Raw genomic sequence first — 19,617 nt, forward strand, 5'->3', positions numbered from 1 at the left:
TTATTATATTATTAGGTTCGCAAGAAAACATTCATGAAGATGTCAAACACCATTCCTCAATTAGCTGAATAATATTCAATAAAAGCACTAATTTAGCTTTCTCAAATTAGTGAAGATGCGTTTATTACTGTTTCTTAACTAAGCCCAAAGAAAAACTGCTCTAAAGAATTCAGTTCTAGTTCTGATATGAATTACTACTGTGATCTAGAAAAAAATTCATTATTTGTTGTTTTTTCTTTAATTTTTATTTTTTTAGAGATGAGGTATATCGCTATATTGCCAGGCTAGAGTGCAGTGGTTAATCTCAGGTGTGATCATGACTCAAGTGACCCTCCTGCATCAGCCCCCAGAGTAGCTGGGACTACAGGCACATAGCACCGCACCACCCAGCTCTCCATTATTTGTTTTGAGCTTAAGGTTTCCCATCTATAAAGTGAGAGTAGATGAAACTGAAGGTTGCCATGATTTCAGAATACACAATTTACAAATAATGGCTAAGATCAAGTCTAGTGCATTGCCAGTAAAATGTAGCCTGAGGGTCAAAATCAAGTCAAGGAAGTCACTTTGTTAAATCCTCAGAAACATTTAAAGTGCTGCTCTCCTAGACCCCTTTAGCTAGACAAAAAGGCTTCTAAAACTCTTAACAGGATTATTCTACCCTATCTCACCCTGGTGGACGAGAATAATAACCCCCAAAGATAATCCCAACTGAGCCCCTGGCCAATGCCAGGTGACTTGCCAGATGGCAACCAGCAGCAACTGCTAGTTATGTAAGGGAGGTTATTTTGGAGCTGCCATCATCCCAGTGCAACTAACTAATATTGCAACTAGCTAACATCACTTGGAGAAACCCACAGACAAAAGAGAACTAATACACTGTTACTTAAACTCACTAAACTTTTGGATTGTTTGTTATGTAGCAATAAGCAACTGGAAAATTTATATTGCCAAACTGTCCTCCAAAGGTGCTATAGGCTGAATTGTGTTTCCCCAAAATAAAAGTTCTCAGTATCTCAGAATGTGACCTTATTTGGAGACAGGGTCTTCACAGAGATAATCAAGTTACAGTGAGGTCACTGTGGTGGGCCCTAATCCAATATGACTGGTATCCTTATAACAATGGGGAAATTTGGACACAGTCACACATAGATGTGAAGAGACAGAGGGAGAAGACAGCCATCTACGAGGCAGGAAGAAAGGCCTGGAATAGACCCTTCACTCACAGTCCTCAGAAGAAACCAACCCAGCTAATGCCTTGAATTTTGACTTCCAGCCTCCAGAATTATGAGACAATAAATTTCAGCCTGGTGCAGTGGCTCATTCCTGTAATCCCAGCACTTTGGGAGACCAAAGCAGGAGGACTGCTTGAGTCCAGGAGATCAAGACTAGTCTAAACAACACAGCAAGACCCCATCTCTGCAAAAAATAAAAAAACTGGCTGGGCGTGGTGGTAGGTGCCTATAGTCCCAGCTACTCAGGAGGCTCAGGCAGGAGTTTGAGGTTCTGGTGAGCTATGATGATGACACTGCACTTTAGCCTGCACAGCAGAGTGAGACCCAGTCAAAAAAAAAAAAAAAAAAAAATCTATTAAGCCACCCAGTCTGTGATACTGTGTAATGGCAGCCCTAGCAAACATACAAAAGGTTACACCAAACTGTACTTCCACCAAAATTATCTTAGAGTATTCTTCTTCCAATACTATCCTCGATAACAGATACTGTTTTGAGTCTTAAACAATTTCATAGCCCACAAACATATCTCATTTTAATTTGCATTTTGGCCTATTCATTCATGTATTTTGCCTAATTTTAGGTTGCTTATTGATTTGCAGGATTTACGTTGGTTTTGACAGGGCTACTTAGTCATCCTGTACATGTATTATCAAAAGGAATGATTTCTATATATGGCTTTAATATATTAAATTTTTGAAATACGTGTGAGAACTGGAGCCTATAAATTAAAAATGAAATCAAATACATACCTCTTTTCTATAATGATTGGCTGCATCCAGATTATCCAAAATAATTGTGTCTCCTAACAGCATACCAAATACTTAAAAAAAAAAAAATTTTTGAAAGTTGTGGTATTTTCTTTGGTCATATTAAAATTTAACACACTGCAAATCTTTCTTTGATAAATAATGCTAATATAAAATATCACTTATAAGCTGCATTAAGAACATTAACTTTCATAATCAATAATTTGTAAATCTGTATCACAAATGCAACACCTCTACAAAATAAAGCCACCATAATATCCTTTACCTGTTTCACAATGTTCTATATTATCTGGAAACGTTAACAAATCTCGAGCAAAGACTGGATCTCCAATGGGCTTAAAATGCAATTTTCCATTTCGGAAATGAGGTAGAGGTCTAAATGAGAAGAAATTTTAAAAAGGTATTAAACAAAGCACATACAACCTTTTAATTTTAAAAAATATGAAAAACATATGAATATACTGTATATCATTCTGATCATATAATCAACTCCCAAATTCACAAGTGCTACTCCTAAATGATTAGCTATTATGCTCTTAGAAACAAAAACAATATTTACCATATAAAAATATCTGCTTGATTGTATCTTACTGCTACCTTCAATTAGTTTGTACTAACAATATAAGCCAAATGTAGTTTAGTTTGACAAGGAAAGTAGAAAAGCAGCCTCTAAACCTGGTCCTAAACAAGGATGCCAATGATATAACTTCATCTGTTCATTTTTTCTAACCTTTTCCAATCTGGAAGAGTCTTCTTATAAATAGAATCAAGGGGCAACACTTGCTGACGACCTTGGGTTTCATCATAGATACGACGTGCAGCATCAGTGGTCAGGGTGACTACACAGTCCATGTCACTTGCCAGATGCCAGGAAATAACCATTGCAGCTCTATCATCTTCGATTTGTGCTAGATGTGCAATCTATAATCCATTTTAATAAAATTAAGTAAAAAATTAAAAAATACATACATAAAAATTTGATAAATACTTTAAAAGCCCAAGTCTAAATAACAAAAACACTTTTCTGAAACACTAACATGAATTAAAAATAAATTCTCAAGTTGTGAAAACTTATTGACTTGAATATATTAAATTGTCTATTTGGCTATTACATGCTGAAAAAATTTTCAAGATTAAATTCCAGTAAATGTGTAAATAGGCAAGTAAAAATATTTAGGAATTTTACCAGCCAATTGAAGATATGTTTTTTTCACATTTTAGTATCTCTATAAATGGGACATGCCTTATTAGTAAAATGACCATAAAGTATATTTAAATAATTATACATGAAATCATTGCAGTTTTAAGATTCAATTAAACATAAAATACAGTTATAGTTAATGTACCCCTCCCTTCCAAGTAGATAATTTACTCCAGTATTATAGTGTATCTTTCAGAAAACAAATCTAAATGTCACAAATGAGAATTGTTTCTTCTGTTTCTGCTTATAGGAACATTTCTTTGGAGCTTAGGATAAATAATTACACTCCTATTTACAAATCCTTCCTTCAGTCACCAACACTCCTGCTCAAAGTCCACCTAGGTTGGAATACTGCGGCCAGTATCAAAACCTCACTCATCATGCTGGTATGGTCTTATCTACCCTTTACTCTTACCTGGTCTGGTAGCACAAACCTACCCTAGCAATAAGACATGTAAGTGAAGATGAAAAAAATGTTCTAGCCAATGTAGGAAGAATTACTAGAGGAAAATCATAGGTAAGCAGAGGAAGCAATTCTTATTTGTGATATTAAGATATGTTTTCTGAAAGAAATACTATAATATTGAAGTTAAATCTATTTAGAACGGCATATTAATGATATTTATGTCTAACTGAATAAAAAAATCTTAAAACTGCTGTAAATTCCTCCTCATTTAGGGATGGGCATTTCAAGATATTTGGAACTGAGGAGGAAAAGACTAAAATATCCAAGTTAATTGAGGTATTCATGATGTTAAAACTAAATACATTGTAAGGTTTGGGGGGAAAATGTCCCCTTGTTCCTACCATAGTTCCATGATTACTTATTCTAGTTTTAGGATAAATGCCAGGAAGAATTTTTTATAAAGGAAGCAAGGGAGAAGATTAAGGATGATTTCGTGGGACTGAAAAGTTTTCTCTTACTGGTTAAGATAGAATCTGTACTTCTCAAGAGACAGAGGAGAAACTATACCAAATGAAATATCAAAGATTTCCCCAGATTTTCAAGATATGTAATTAGAAATATTTAAACAATAGACTTAAAAATATTTCTCTTGCTAAAATTTATTTTATATGTTGGTAAAAATCTTACATATTGTGTAAGAATTTTCTATCGGATGGATCATTAAAATGTGGAAACCAGACTATCTATAGTTATCTACATGCTTAGATTAATGGGACTTCTTTTTTCTAAAAATTGGTTCTGAACAATCCTCAGAACCAATTTTTAGAAAAAAGAAGTCCCAAGTCTAAGCATGTAGATAACTATAGATAGTCTGGTTTCCACATTTTAATGATCCAGCAATCCCATTACTGGGCATCTACCCAAAAAAACAAAAGACATTCTATAAAAAAGACATTTACACTCGAACGTTTATAGCAGCACAATTCACAATTGCAAAGATGCAGAAACAGCCCAAGTGCCCATCAATAAATGAGTGGATTAATAAAATGTGGTATATGTATACCATGGAGTACTACTGAGCTTTAAGAAACAATGGTAATATAGCACCTGTTGTATTTTCCTGGATAGAGCTGGAACCCATTCTACTAAGTAAAGTATCCCAAGAATGGAAAAATAAGCACCACATGTACTCACCATCAAATTGGTTTCACTGATCAACACCTAAATGCACATATAGGAATAACATTTATTGGGCGTCGGGCAGATGGGTGCGGGGAGGAAGGGATGGGTATATACATACATAGTGAGTGCAATGCGCACCATCTGGGGGATGGACACGCTTCAAGCTCTGACTCGGGCGGCAGGGGGCAAGGGCAACATACAAAACCTAAACATCTGTACCCCTATAATATCCAGAAATAAAAAGAAAACAACAACAACAAAAAACCCATTACATATTAACATACTGTTTTCTAACTTATGAATTTATACCCTTAATTTTTCAATTTGCAGATCTGGGGTTTGGGTAATAATGTAATAGGGTTTGGGTAGTAAACATTGCGACATATCACCTCCTATTTTCAGCGTGCGGTTCAGTATATAAAAAAACTACCATGGACTTTGGAGTCATAGAGACCTTGATTTGCATCTAAGCTCTGCCTCTAACTATATTTTAGCAAGTTATTGAAGTTCTGTGAACTTCAATTTCCTCATGTAAAAATGGGAAATACAACAAAGAGTTCATACAGTGGATATGAAAGTAGAATGATGTATTAATACATAAGCAATAAGCACAGACTATGCAGTCAGACTGCCTGGGGTTTGAGTCCTGGCTTTGCCACTTCCTAGCTGTGCAACCTTGAGCAAGTTATTTAATCTATATACCTCGGTTTCAGTTTAACTTTAAAATAAGGGTAAAAGCAATTAAGATGAGATGTATATTAAGTGGAAAAGTTAACAGGTAAAACATACACATATACCACAAACCTTAACACGATTAAAAACCGAAGATGTCATAGGGAAAATGCACATTATAAAAGATGTACAGAGAAGAAGTGAAACTTAGCTAAAGAACTTACTGATAATTGCAAATATTAACAGAATTTTGATCCAGAAAAAATATAAAATAGAATGTTCACCATTGAATAATGGCAGGACAAAATGAAAATACAACTCATTTAACATAAGTAAAAACAGAGGACAAGGACGGCAACAGAGAAAGAAGAATGGCATTTTCCCTCAGCAGCAAATAATGTAGTAAGTTGTTTGTTTGTTGTTGCTTTTTCTTAAATAATTCACTGTCTAACATTAGACTCAGAACCCAGAAGAATTCTGATATTTTTCTCTCTTCTGTTGTCTCCCTTCAGTCACCTATAAAGGTGCTGGCTCCCTATAAAGCTGTACGACATGAAAGCATCTCTAAGTAGACAACAAGCCTTGAACTAAGACATGTTATCAACTTCTGCCACAGCCTTCAATAGCAGTATTATAAATTTCAGTTTTAAACTCTGCCAAATCCCAATTATGGTAATGAGAGCAGGTAATGTATTGGAAAAAATTTACAAAGGAGCTGACACTCTTATTATGTCACATTTAGACAACACATTTTAAACAAAATAAAACAAGATAATAAAGTACACTGCCTCTTAAAAGGCTTAAACACAAACCTTTCCCAAAATATCTCCAGTGCCTTTAGTATAGTTTGGAAGAGTACATGATCTTCTAGGTTTTTTCTTTAGTTCATCCTGTTCTGATAGCTTTCTTTTCAAAAGTGCTTCAATGTGTGGCATCTGTAATTTATAAACAAAAATTACCTACAAGGCCAATTATTCTTGTACCAGGCAGCCCATAATGACAGCAGACAAAAATCAATAATTTGGATAACTCAAGAACATGAATAAATAAACATCACTTAAAAAAACTATGGTTATAATAATATAAAGCTCTCACTTCATTGATTTTTTTAAATCTTAGTTAAGAAATACACTACCTATAATAGGACTTCTCTTTGAAACTGAATTACACATATAGAAGAATATAAGTTTAGAAAAAAATCTACATTGCTTTCTATTACTTTCTCTTATTTTGTTTACCATCATGTATACTGGTTATGCAACCTCTTCAACTGAATACTTGAGCTGGTGTATTATAACTACATTTGTTGGTATTATTACATTAAAAATACAAACTGCAATTTATTTGAAAAGAGAACCTATTTTGCCCTTTAAATGTCTAGTAAGTGACTACACTATAATACATGTCTTTCTATCTCTAAAACAACACTGCCCAAAGAATTCCTAATAAAACATGAATGATAAAAAAAATTGTAGAATAGAATTCAATAAAAAAATCTTTCATGTCACTTGGAAATTGTACCTGTTGTGTTGTAGGAATGTCAATATTATGTACTTGTAGCTCATTTCGCAACTGGGCCTCTTTTAATCTTGCTTCTTCAACTTGGCCTAAAATTAAAAACAAAAAAACTGCATTAATTTCTGATAGCCCCCAAAATATAGATTTCAAAAAATATTTTTAATTATTTTTCTTTTTTTCCTTTTAACGCCTGATGCTAAAATGAAAATTGACAGTTGACTAATTTACAAATTCAAAATTAAACTATAAATCTTAAGACTCAATTCAAATATACAAAAATGAGAAAGAAAATTAATACACGCAAGGGAGATATTATGATATCACACTGTAAACTCCTAGTAATCCTGGATATGTTATTTAATCTTTATTCTCATGACTACATATAATTTATAGATAACTGTACAAGGTTATTCTTGGAACCAATGAAGACGTTATGGAAACAATGTTTAGTGTTGCACAAATGACATATTATCTGATTACTAGATTTAGTTCCTAATATACTATAAATATCCTTGATCTTGTACAGATATATAAATCTGAGTACTCTGTGGCAAGTACTAAATATTTGTCAGTTAGCTGATCAAAATTTTAACCATGTAGCTAACACAAAACCAAAAACCATAGCAAAAACTCTGACAAATGAAAAGGTAAAAGATGATAGAGCACAGCTCAACAATGCCTTGTCTTTTAACCGCATATAAACATTACTAGAAATTTTAGCAAACATTCTATGGACTGACTGAAGAATAAGTTACATGTTTCAGTATCACTGTGTGCTGCCCTATATCTCCATGGTGTGACATACTACAGATATTTTTAGTAAAGTACACACAGTCCATGAGCCAAATAAACAATTATATTACCCATTACTCCCTCAGTGATAATGTCATCCAATATCTTTTGCCAGAAACTGGAGCTAGAGATAAACATTATTATGTCAGTAAGCCTTAAATCTTCCACAGATTCAGATTTCTAATAGAAAATCTCAAATTTTTGTAGGTAAGCAAAATAAAATTTATTTAAAATCAAGAATACCTCATCTTAAAAACTATCAAATGACAAATAACATAAGCCATCATTACTACCTTTCTTCAGTGTTCTGAATTTTACCTGCAGTCCAGGAAAGCAGATACATGTTTGTGTATCATGGTCTTTACCTTCTGCCTCACCACTCCCTGAAGAATAATTTTACAATGCCTTTGAATACAAAATAACTTACGTTTCATTTCATCAAGAAGCTGTTGATTGGCTTCAAATAAACCTCTATATGCAAAAATAGATTTAGATAATTGGTCCTTTTCTTTTGTAAGTGCTGCCATTTGTTGCTGCTTCTTAACATCTAAGTAAAAAAATACAGATAATTTAAACCTTTTAAAAACTTTGACTTTTCCAAAACATGTCATAACACAATTAGATAACAAACACATTAATGAAAAGCAAACAAAGTTATCTAAAGTACCACTAACAGTTTAACCGTTTATTTTCCTAGAAACTTACCATTATAAAACATAAATGGTAGGATATATGGTTCTAATGTTCTTGATAAAAGTGGTAGCCGAGGCTCAAATATAATAAAATATTCAGTACTATCTCTTCCAGGACTGTTTTCTGCCAGCACTAGACTCTGTATAAATAAAAAAGCAGAAAGAAAAAAACAGATTTAAAAAGATATTTTTCAATCCATAAATGTTACATATTTCATTATGCATGCTCTGTTTTCAAATAAGTAGTGAATTTTCAAGGCAAAAGGCATAGGCCAATCCTTAATATTTCATCACCACCACCTAAGACTTAAAACTTTTTACCTTTTGGTATTGGTTTGACAGCCAAATAATCTTACCAACAGCTTATGCAAAAATTATATGTAATAGAGAATTGGAAGAAAAATTATCCTTTCCTCCACACTAGAAATATCAGTGGCTACTTATATCTCGACCTGCAAAATCTTCTTGATTCTAACCTTTAAACTGAAGCAGTATGAAAGTTTATAATCACAAAGCCCAATGCTGAGTTTAAGTTACAGCTGTTACTATGGAAGTAGACCCAGCAGTCCCAGGTGACAGAACAAGAGATCTTGAAAAGCTCTAAAGATTTTTCATTTTTTCATCAATGCCCCCAAAACCCTTGTGAAATACTTTAGATTAGAACCATAGCATATAAATAATGCAAATATATTTTTACTCCAAATGATTTTTTCAGTTTTACAGGAAACAACAGATACTAGCTACTTTGTTTTAGACTACAACAACACAGACAAGTTAATTTTTAAAAATCTAAACCGATATGACACTGTAGGTCAAACCATAAAATATAATTATAAATTATAGCTAACAATTCTTTTTTCCAAAGAATATAGAATACAAGCCCACCATTAAAACAATTCCCAGTCCCAGTTTGTGAAAGCTATTTTCAATGGATTTACATAAATGTAAACAAATATAAAGAAAAAAGTTTGTATTTTAAAAGTAACATACTTTATACTTTAGCAACTTACTTTCAGCTCTCAATTTAATTTGTTGATCAATTCATGTGAATTGTATAAACACCAGTTTTAAAAATGTATGCACAGTACAGATACACTACACTGTAATACCCATTCACCGGGTGGTGAACAACATTTATTATGTTTGAAATGTTAAACAATTATCCATAACACAGCAAAGGATATATCTTTCATGTTTCTTTGTAAATGTGTTTTCTAGGATAAATAACGAGAAACATAATGACTAGTTAAAAGTTTATTCTAATAGGTAAGTATCAAGTTTCCTTTCAAAAAAAGCTGTATCAATTTATCCTCTCACCAGCAGTACATGAGTACCCAATTCCCCTGCTGCCAGCCAACACTTAATATCATGTATTTTTTCCTAAAAAGATGGACTGAAAAACAACCAGTCATTATTGCTTTAACTAGCATCTCCCAGAGTGGTACTTAGGTCATGCTTCTTATATTTACAGATCATTTATATTTTCTCTTCCATTAATTGCCTGCTCATATTCTTTGCCTTTTTTTTTTTTACTTTTTTTTTTTGTTTCTTATTGATTGCAAGAGTTCTTTAGGAGGTTTTTGTTTTGTTTTGTTGAGACAGAGTCTCACTCTGTGCAGTGGCATCATCATAGCTCACTGTAACCTCAAACTCCTGGGCTCAAGTGATCCTCCTGCCTTAGGCTATAGGCATCTGCCATGGCACCTGGCTAATTTTTCTATTTTTTGTAGAGTTGGGGTCTTGCTCTTGCTCAGGCTGGTCTTGAACTCCTGACCTCAAATGATCCTCCTGCCTTGGCTAGGAGGTTTTAAAAATATGTTCACTGTATCAATCCTGTATTATATGTATATACATATAGTTATGCTTCTGTCAAAGGTGGACTGCATATAGGATGGTGGTCCCATAAAATTATAATACTGTATTTTTACTGTACCTTTTCTATTTTTAGATACACAAATAGTTACCATTATGTCACCTACAATATTCAGTACAGTTATATACTATACAGGTTTGTAGCCTAGGAGAAACAGGTTACACAATATAGCCTAGGTGTAGAGTAGGCTATATCAGCTTGGTTTGTGTAAGCACAACTTATGATGTCTGCACAACAATAAAATCACCTAATGATGCATTTCTCAGAACATATCCTTGTCCTTAAGTGATGTATGACTATATTTAGACTACTACCTTTAAATTTTTTTTCTTTTTCTATTATAGAATAAACCTCTATGTATGCATCACCCAGTGTCAACAATTATCAACACATTGTCACTGTTCTTTTAATTATGTTTAAGATATGCTTACAGTACATAAAGTTTAACTTTTAATGTAACTAAATATAATCTTTTCCATTATGACATATTTAGAGAGGCCTCTCTTATCTCCAAGTTTTATAGTTTGTAATCCCTGATGTGCAGCTAGCAAGAAAAAAGAATAAACAGAATAATAGAAATGAAGAGAAATTAAGAGTCAAAACTGAATCCAAGCAGAAATGGTAATCTGGCATATGAGAAATGGACAAATCCATATCAGAATGAAACTTAAGACACCTACTTCAGAAATTTCCAGATCATGTCAGCAAATAACGCAGAAAATTTGAATCACACACATTTATAATTTGAGCAATTACAAATTTAAATTAAACAAAGAAATAATGTGGAACATTTACAAATACTGGTTGTGCTCTGGGCCAGTGTTTCCTTAACTTCCCTAATGATAAGAATCTCCTGCTTGTTAAAAATCAGATTATAGATCCCTGCTCAAGATACATGAAATCAGTATACGGGGCAGGAACTTCAGAGTTTTCTACTTATCCAGTGAGGTATTAGGGACCTCTAGTGGTAAGAGGAAATTTATACGAATGACTCGAAGAGTAGATTTTACATGCGGCTGCTGAGGAACTGCCAAATCACTGCCTTAACCTCAGAAGCATATACAGCAGGCTTAGCAATTTCAAATGACTACAGGGGGCGCCAAGAAAATAGGACATAGGAAAATAGTCAATAGGAAAAGGGGGCTAGGTGTATTCTATATGTGCCTTCATTACCTAATTTAGGGTATGAGAAAATTTCACTTTATTCTCCACTATAATAAAAATAAAAGAACAAGTGTGAACATAAGTGGCACTTGACACTTGTCCTCAATGCCAAGAAATGAAAAGAAGTGGCATGGATGCAGGTGACTGCAAAACATGCACTGAGAGGAGCAGACACTGCTTAGTCCCCACATAAGGCTGCCATTAGAGAATCCTTGCCCAGTGTTGCCAGATCTTTAGATTTCTCCAAATAAATAAGAAATGCAGATTTTTTTAAATGTAAAAACCCCAGAACTTTAAATGTTGGAAACTAATTAAAATAAAAATGCTATATTGGTCAGTCATTGCCAGACTAACTGACAAGTCTCGTTTGTTTTTTTGCTGTTGTTTTTTATTTTTTAACACACTGACTGCTACACTAGAAAAAAAATTTTTTTCCTTGGGGTCACAGTGTTTTATTATGAAAATAGAAAAACTTCAAAAATAAAACAATCCTTTCTAATCTAATAAAAAATTGTTATTGTTTTCTGCACGTGAGTTATATGCAACTTGAAAAATAGTTGTTGTGGCTCCCAAGGTAAAGAGACATGAGTTATATATGCTTCACGAGGCCCTGGGCTCAAAACTATCATCAGTTAAATACAGTTAATGGGTTAAATAGAGCCCAAGATCCCACTCTGTTGCCCAGGCTAGAGTGCCGTGGCACAATTATAGCTTACTGTAACCTTGAGCTTCTGGGCTTGGGCAATCCTCCCACCACAGCCTCCCATGTAGCTTGCACTACAGGTGCATGCCACCACACACACCCCCTTTTTTGGGGGGTAGAGATGGGTCTCGCTCTTGCTCAGACTTGTCTCAAACTCCTGGCCTCAAGCAATCCTCCCACCTCAGCCTCCCAAAGTGCTGGGATTACAAGCATGGACCACTACACTTAATGGGCAACTTGACAAGTCTTTAGGCCAGATGCAGCTGGCAGACTCTCAGTTTATAAGCCTGTTATTAAAACAATGTGATATTATCAATGCATCAGATACAAAATGAACAACAAAAATATAAGAAAAGTTAACATTTCAAATTCATTAGTACAGAAAGAATTATTCAATGAAGATACCAAGAAAGTCAGTTAATGAATTTGAAAAGGGTCAATAAAATCCAGACATATCAAAGATTAAAGGTGTAAGAATATTAAAGATAGTATTGTGAATATATTCTGCCCCTCCAATATAAACAAAGGTAAACATCTGAAAAAATTCAGGAAAAAGTATTTATATACAAAAAAGCATTAATATCTTTAATATATAATTAAGAAAAAATGAACATTCCAAAAGAAAAAAAGTCAGTGGACAATTCTACAAAGATGAAAAATGTTCAACCTTACTAATGACAAAGAACATTTTTTAAAATAGGAAATCTGGTTATAATTTTTAAAACTGTTCATATCTAATATGCTAATATGAGGAGGATGGATACAAACTTCTGGTGGAAATATAGAGCAATTGGCAATAACTATCAAAAGGCTTAAAATGTGCATGTCCTGCCTCCAGCAAATTCTGCTTACAGCAATTTCTTAAAGAAATAATCAACATACGCAAAAGAATTTACAGTCATCTCTTAGTATCCATGGGATATTGGTTCCAGGACACCCCATTGATATCAAAATACAAAGATGCTCAAATCCCTGACATAAAATGGCACAGTATTTGTATATAACCTATGCATACCCTCTTATATACTTAAATCAACTCTAGATTACTTATAATACCTAATACTATCTACAACCCTATGTATAAATACTGAAGGGAATACTGACAAGAAAAAGTCTACATGTGTTTGGCACAGACACAATTTTTTCCCCAATATTTTTGATGTACAGTTGGTTGAATCCATGAATGTGGAACCCGTGGATACAAAGACCAAATGTATGTAAAAGAAGGCTTATGCAATCCCTGTTGATAAAAACAAGCTTTAGAAAGATACTAAATTTTCACTAAGGACTGATCAAATAAATTGTGGTCATTAATACAATGATGTAGGCTTATTTTTACTGATGAACAAATATATCAGATACATTAAACAAGAAAAGATTTTTATAAAAGCACAGTTATATTAACGAAATTTTACATCCAAATATAAACATGTTTATGTATATAAATCATACACACATGGTATGTAGGCAATAGTAGTGTACATATGGAGACTCTAATGTTATATACTAAATTGCTAATCATCATTATCTGACAGGTGACAATACTGAAATTATTTATGAAATTTCTTATACTGTGTATTTTTTAATACAAATAAAACTATTTTCATTTCAGAAAAAAATAAGCTGTTTAATTAAATTTCACCTGGGCTATGTTTTATTCTGTTTCTATCCACATAATGGCAGTTTTTCAATAAAACATGAACATCATATTATCACTAAAGCTAAAAACCAGTAGAATTAAAAAAGGTATTTAAATATGATAGTTTAAATACAGAAATCTTATTTACCAAAAAATATAAAAATTTACCGTGATTTCAGCTGAGCCATTCACAAAGGGAAATTCAAGTGTTCTAACTTTCCCGTTAAAGAGTGGGGTATCAGTATCTTCCTCATTAAAACCTTTAATGGTAGCTATAATAGTGCCAACCAAATCAATTCCAGTATGATTGCTGTGTTCATCCTTAAAATAAACAATGGAAAATAACTAATCAGAAGAACTGGTTAGAGGATTAAACTCAGAGAAGGGCATGTACAAATCAGAAATAAGACGTATTTATAGAGCCCCAAACATTCAATTATCCTACTTCTTAATCTAAGCGCAGAATTCACTTCCAAGTTTAAGTGTTCCACAGGCAGGAAACAGTTTCAGAAATCATAAAAGAACCAGCAACTTCCATCTAACACAATGGCTCTTAACTTTCTAAACTACAAGAAATCCTATTTTTAAATTTCACCTTTTTATGTACTTTTACCACCTACTGATATGAAAAAGTATTTAATAACAAAGATATCATTACCTTATAATTTTCAATTATTTTATTAACTTCAGCATCTGCATACATTTGAAAAGCAATAGATTTGTATGTGTGAAATATTCTATATGATTCAGACACTTGGTGCTTATATGAATTTAAAGACCCTTATAGTATTAATAATTCCATGGAACTGCTTACCCCAAAGATGTATGCGGAAGAAGAACCACTTGTTTAAAATAAGAAAATAAACTTTAGTTAGGTATCCCACCAGCCAAATTTTCCAGATAGGTGAAGTCCCGCTACTGTGTTTTACATGTTTTTGTTAGTATCTTTGGCAGCTCTGTTGCTACTTATTGTCTGGGTAATAAACAGCTTTGAGGAGCTCTGATTTTCTTAACTATGATCAGTTATCACAGCAGATTTCTTCAAAATATTTAATTTCTTCTGACCCCTCAGTGAACTGGACATTTAAAAATCAACATAGTTAAAATACATTCACAATATATACATGAAATAGGGGAATAAAGGTATGTATTGGGATAAGTAGGTAGATTTCCGCATTTTTCAATCAGTTCTTCCTGGTATAATATCTGTACTCATTTTATGTATAATGTTATGTGTTCTATTTTTGTACTCAAATACAAAGATGTTTACAAATATTTAGTTCGTTTGCACAAATTTTCCATATAACCTTAAAGTGAATAATTGATCTGATTCTATAATAACCACTTTGCACTCTAAAATAAAAAGTAATTTTTTCTCATTACCCTTTGTAGTTTTGGAAGAAAATAAACATTACCGTGATACTGAGATGTAGATCTCTGACCAAGGTCCTACTGGCAACGGAACGAACATTAGAAACAGCTGGTGTAGGTGGTTGACTTTTAGGAACTAACTTCACTGGCTGATTAGGCAGAACATCAACTATAATCTTATAAAACAAAAGAAGCATTCTGATTAACAATATATTGATGCTTTAGTATTTAAGAGGAAGGGAAGACAATGATGACATATACTAAGTGAAATGAATGTTACCCTCTAAAATTTATTTCCATCAATCCCTTAAAAGTAATCAATTTACTTTTAAAATTCAAAATAAAAGCCAGGTCGGATTAATTTCCGAATGTTTATAACCGACTAAGAACAAATTTAGGGTCACTGAAATATGTAGTTAATTTTTTAAAATTTAGTACACTGACAATATTAAATGGAGATGATGTATGTTAAAACTACCTTGACCTTAACTATCAGGACTTTTAATAACTGAAATGTTATTAATTGAAGCTTTTTCGTGTATGGTTGACATGAGCAACTTTACCATGCTATACACTAAAATGCTTACTGAGTCTTTGATAAAAAGAGAGATGGAAAGTGACTGCTGCATCAGGTCCAATTATTGAACAAATTAAAATATATTCTATTCTAATTTTCCTAGAGGTTGAATTATTTATACTTTGAATCCAATAATTAATTCACTTTTAAACTAAACATTTCATTCATAAACTAAGCAAGAAAATGTACGGCTAACTGTAAAGAAAATAAACAAACCTGTTCACTGTTGAGAATATTTGCTTTATCCATCATAAAACCAAACTGGATACAATATGTCCCCACTTTGTTAGGAATTACTTTATCCCTAAATTAAAAAGAGATAAGATTGATTACTGATAATTTTTAAATAAATGGCAAAGGAATCCAAAGCATCAACATTTCTGTTCCTTTCACAAAAAGTAAATGAGTAAGAAGAATAGAAAAACTAATACTACATTCATCTTCATTCATTCCACAAATATTTCTTGCATATTGGGTTTCATCCAGGTCCCTCTTACCTGCACATTTTTACAAAACATCTAGAACAAAGGTTCTGGATATGGTAAAAATGGAAAGAATAGAATATAAAGTGAGAAAGTAGTAAAACACCCCAAAACTGCTAAATTGTATGTCAAGTAAATTTTGCTTCATTTCTACATTATAAATTTCCAAGGGACAGTTTTGTATTTCAAAATTAAGACCTGTTGATCTTCTATGTGACTTTATTTTCCATTTAAGTACTATTCTAAATATTTTAACTTTAGGTGCAGGAGCCAGCCTGTATGGGCTCAAAAAGCCCACTGTTACATATTTTTTGGTTTTTCTGTGTGTGTGTTTTTTTTTTTAGAGACAAGGTCTTACTTTGTCATTCAGGCCGAAATGCAGTGGCATAATCAGAGCACATTGTAACCTCGAATTCCTGGGCTCAAGCAATCCTCCTGCCTCGGGCTTCCGAGTAGCTGGGACTACAGATGTGCACCACAATGCTCAGTAGAGACAGAGACTCTATGTTGCCCAGGCTGGTCTCAAACTCCTGGTCGCAAGCAATCGTCTGGCCTCAGCCTCCCAAAATGGTGGAATTACAGGTGTAAGCCATCATGCCAGGCCCACTGTTAAATATTTAAGAACTTTGTGAGCCAGCTGTTAAATCATTGGAACCCTGAAAACCGCCATGGTGGGAATATTTACACCACGGAAATCAGCAAACAGTACAAATCAAGGCTTTTTTTTTTCCTCAAGAGAACTGGTTTACCAACACACTACAGATTAAACCAAACTGAAACTAAGGTTGCCAAACTACCTGCTTACTTCTTTTCACTACAACTCACACCTTTGATCAGGCTCTGAAACAAACAAATGACACAGAAATTTTTGTGGGTGGTTCTCATTGCCTCTAAATCAAGTTCAAGGGCTATCTCTTTAAGAATCTTTTCCAAGAACCCTTTCCCCAAATCCTTCCTATTTACTATCACTTCCAGTGAGAATGGTGGCTTACTTGTTTGCATGTACACAGAGACACTGTCAACTACCCAAAGGCAAGAAATTTTTTAAAATTAGTTTTTGAATCCTAGTTCTTAACAGAGAGCATAGCTTGTACAGGTAGCTCAATATATGCTTGATGAATAAACATGTAAATAAAGAATAGAAAAATAAATAAAATTTTAACTTTATACATATTAGGCACTTACTGGGATTAAATTATCAATAAGGTACTTAGTGCCCAAGAAGAGGCACTTACTAGCCTGTTCCGGTCGCACTTTATTTACCACAAAAAAAATATGAATGATGTTCTATGGTATACCTTGACATGTGCAATGTGGCTCATGATCCCCAAGGTATCTCTGGCATAGCATTCATATTCTCAAAATACTGGCTCAATGTAATACAAAGTGCATAGGCTTTGAACACATATCTGAATTGAAATCCCAGCACTGTAACATCTTTGCAATCTTGAAGAAAATTATTTAACCTTTTTCTATGCTGTTTTCTCTGAAAGGATAATTCCTAAGAAAGTTACAGGAAGAATTAAAACAAGACTTTTGCTTCCAAATGGCAGGCCAACCCCTCTTGATGAAAACAGCCATACAAGAAAACATACACTTTAAGATGGTCAAGAGCTAACAAGCTATAGTAAAAAATAACTCAGCAGAATATAAGATAGAATGGAGGCTCTTGGGAGATGAGCTTCACATCTAAGGCTGCTTTACTCCTGGGAGCAAATGCTAGCAGTATAGGGAAACCTAAAGCAGACAGGCTCTGAAGGGAAATGCAACTCAGCTTTGAATCATCTCAGCCTCTGAAAACGGACTGAAGTGATAACAGACTGGTAATGGCCTAGACAATTGACAAAAGCAAATGTAAACTCTCTCTAGGGAAACATATCATTCTATACATTCAATTATTTTTATAAATATTCATAAATAAAATGCCTGGTACAACAACAAAATAACCAGACATATGAAAAAGCAAGAGAATGAAAACCAACAGAAAGCAAGAAACAATCAAAAAAGAGCTAAAGGAATTCTAGGCAGATTTTAATAAACTGATTGTTACTCAGGGTGATACAAGGTTAAAAATTCCAAAAGAGAACTGAACCTTTATAAATATTAAATGCAAGTTCTAGAACTGAAAATGCCAAACAAAAAATTCAATAACTCAAAGAGGGATTTACTAGCAAATTAGATGCCGCTGAAGAGAGGATTATTTAACTGAAGATAGTTCAAAGCAAATATCTAGAATGAAGAGAGATAAAAGAATGGGGAAAAGAGAAAAGGGTAACAGTTAAGACAGGGCACAGTGCAAAAAGGACTAACACGCTTATAATAAAGAGTGGCAGAAGATGAAAAGAATGAGAAAAAAGTCATATTTGATGAAATAATGGGTGGCAATTTTTCCAAATGGAAGACCACAAAATTCAAAACCTATGAAAACCAAGCAAGATACAAAAGAACAATCTACACACAGGCACATCATAGTAAAACTGTTGAAAGCAAAACTCAGAAAACAGCCAAAGAAGGGAAAAGGATTTCTTTTAAATGAACAAGACAGACAGCTAACTTCTCAACAGAATGATGAGATAATGAAGAATGGCTTGAAAGTACTGTAAGAAATTGCCAACCTAAAATATCATACCCAGTGAAAATATCCTTCAAGTATTTGGAATACAGATATTTCCAGGTAAAAATAATGAGATAACTCATCACCAGCAGAAATACTAAAGGAATTTCCTCAGATGGAAAATAATACTAGATGAAAGCCTTGAGAGCCTTGAGATCAGGATTAACAGAAAGTAGAAACAACTTCCTTTATTTGGAGGGAAAAAAAGATTAACACAAAGGACAAATGAGTAAATCTAAATGAACATCGATCGTAAGCAGTAATAATAATGACTTCGTAGGTTTAACACACACAAGAAAAAGGCCTGTAAGCTGGGAGAAGGAAAATGGAATTAATTGTTCTAAGATCCATGAACTGTTCAAGAAGGTAAAAAAAAAATACAAATTATTACTAGATATTGGTATGCCAAATATGCATGTTATTATACTCTCTAAGGAAATCAGAGAACAGTAGAAAGACTGTATAACTAACAGGTTACTAAGGAGTAGAAAATGACAATTACAAACAATAAATCAAAAAGAAAACAGGAAAGAGAAAGTAATAAAGAACAGTTGAATCAAATAAAAAATATTAAGATAGCAGATCCAAAAACAAGTGGATTGGTAATTATATGTAAGACCTAAACTTTTCAATTAGAAGACAAAGATTATCATAAAGAAACTATAATGCTATTTACAAAACATACAAGCAAAAGAATGAAAAAATATATTATGCAAATACTAACCCTCATAA

General features: G+C 33.2%; 1 protein-coding gene across 2 annotated transcripts in view; it reads right to left on the reverse strand.

The window, feature by feature from the left end:
* Positions 1-19,617, reverse strand: part of SMCHD1 (structural maintenance of chromosomes flexible hinge domain containing 1) — a 142,773-nt gene that overhangs the window by 17,619 nt on the left and 105,537 nt on the right. For both annotated transcript variants that reach the window (XM_045527403.1, XM_045527402.1), the window contains exons 35-44: positions 16,006-16,093; positions 15,257-15,388; positions 14,010-14,162; positions 8,476-8,602; positions 8,198-8,317; positions 6,982-7,067; positions 6,273-6,395; positions 2,730-2,920; positions 2,265-2,374; positions 1,982-2,052 (exon numbers count right to left, since the gene is read on the reverse strand). In XM_045527403.1, coding sequence (XP_045383359.1) covers positions 1,982-2,052; positions 2,265-2,374; positions 2,730-2,920; positions 6,273-6,395; positions 6,982-7,067; positions 8,198-8,317; positions 8,476-8,602; positions 14,010-14,162; positions 15,257-15,388; positions 16,006-16,093 — 1,201 coding nt within the window. The remainder of the gene's footprint in view (positions 1-1,981; positions 2,053-2,264; positions 2,375-2,729; positions 2,921-6,272; positions 6,396-6,981; positions 7,068-8,197; positions 8,318-8,475; positions 8,603-14,009; positions 14,163-15,256; positions 15,389-16,005; positions 16,094-19,617) is intronic.

This window comes from Lemur catta, chromosome 16 (genome assembly GCF_020740605.2).
Source record: "Lemur catta isolate mLemCat1 chromosome 16, mLemCat1.pri, whole genome shotgun sequence".
NCBI lineage: Eukaryota > Metazoa > Chordata > Mammalia > Primates > Lemuridae > Lemur > Lemur catta.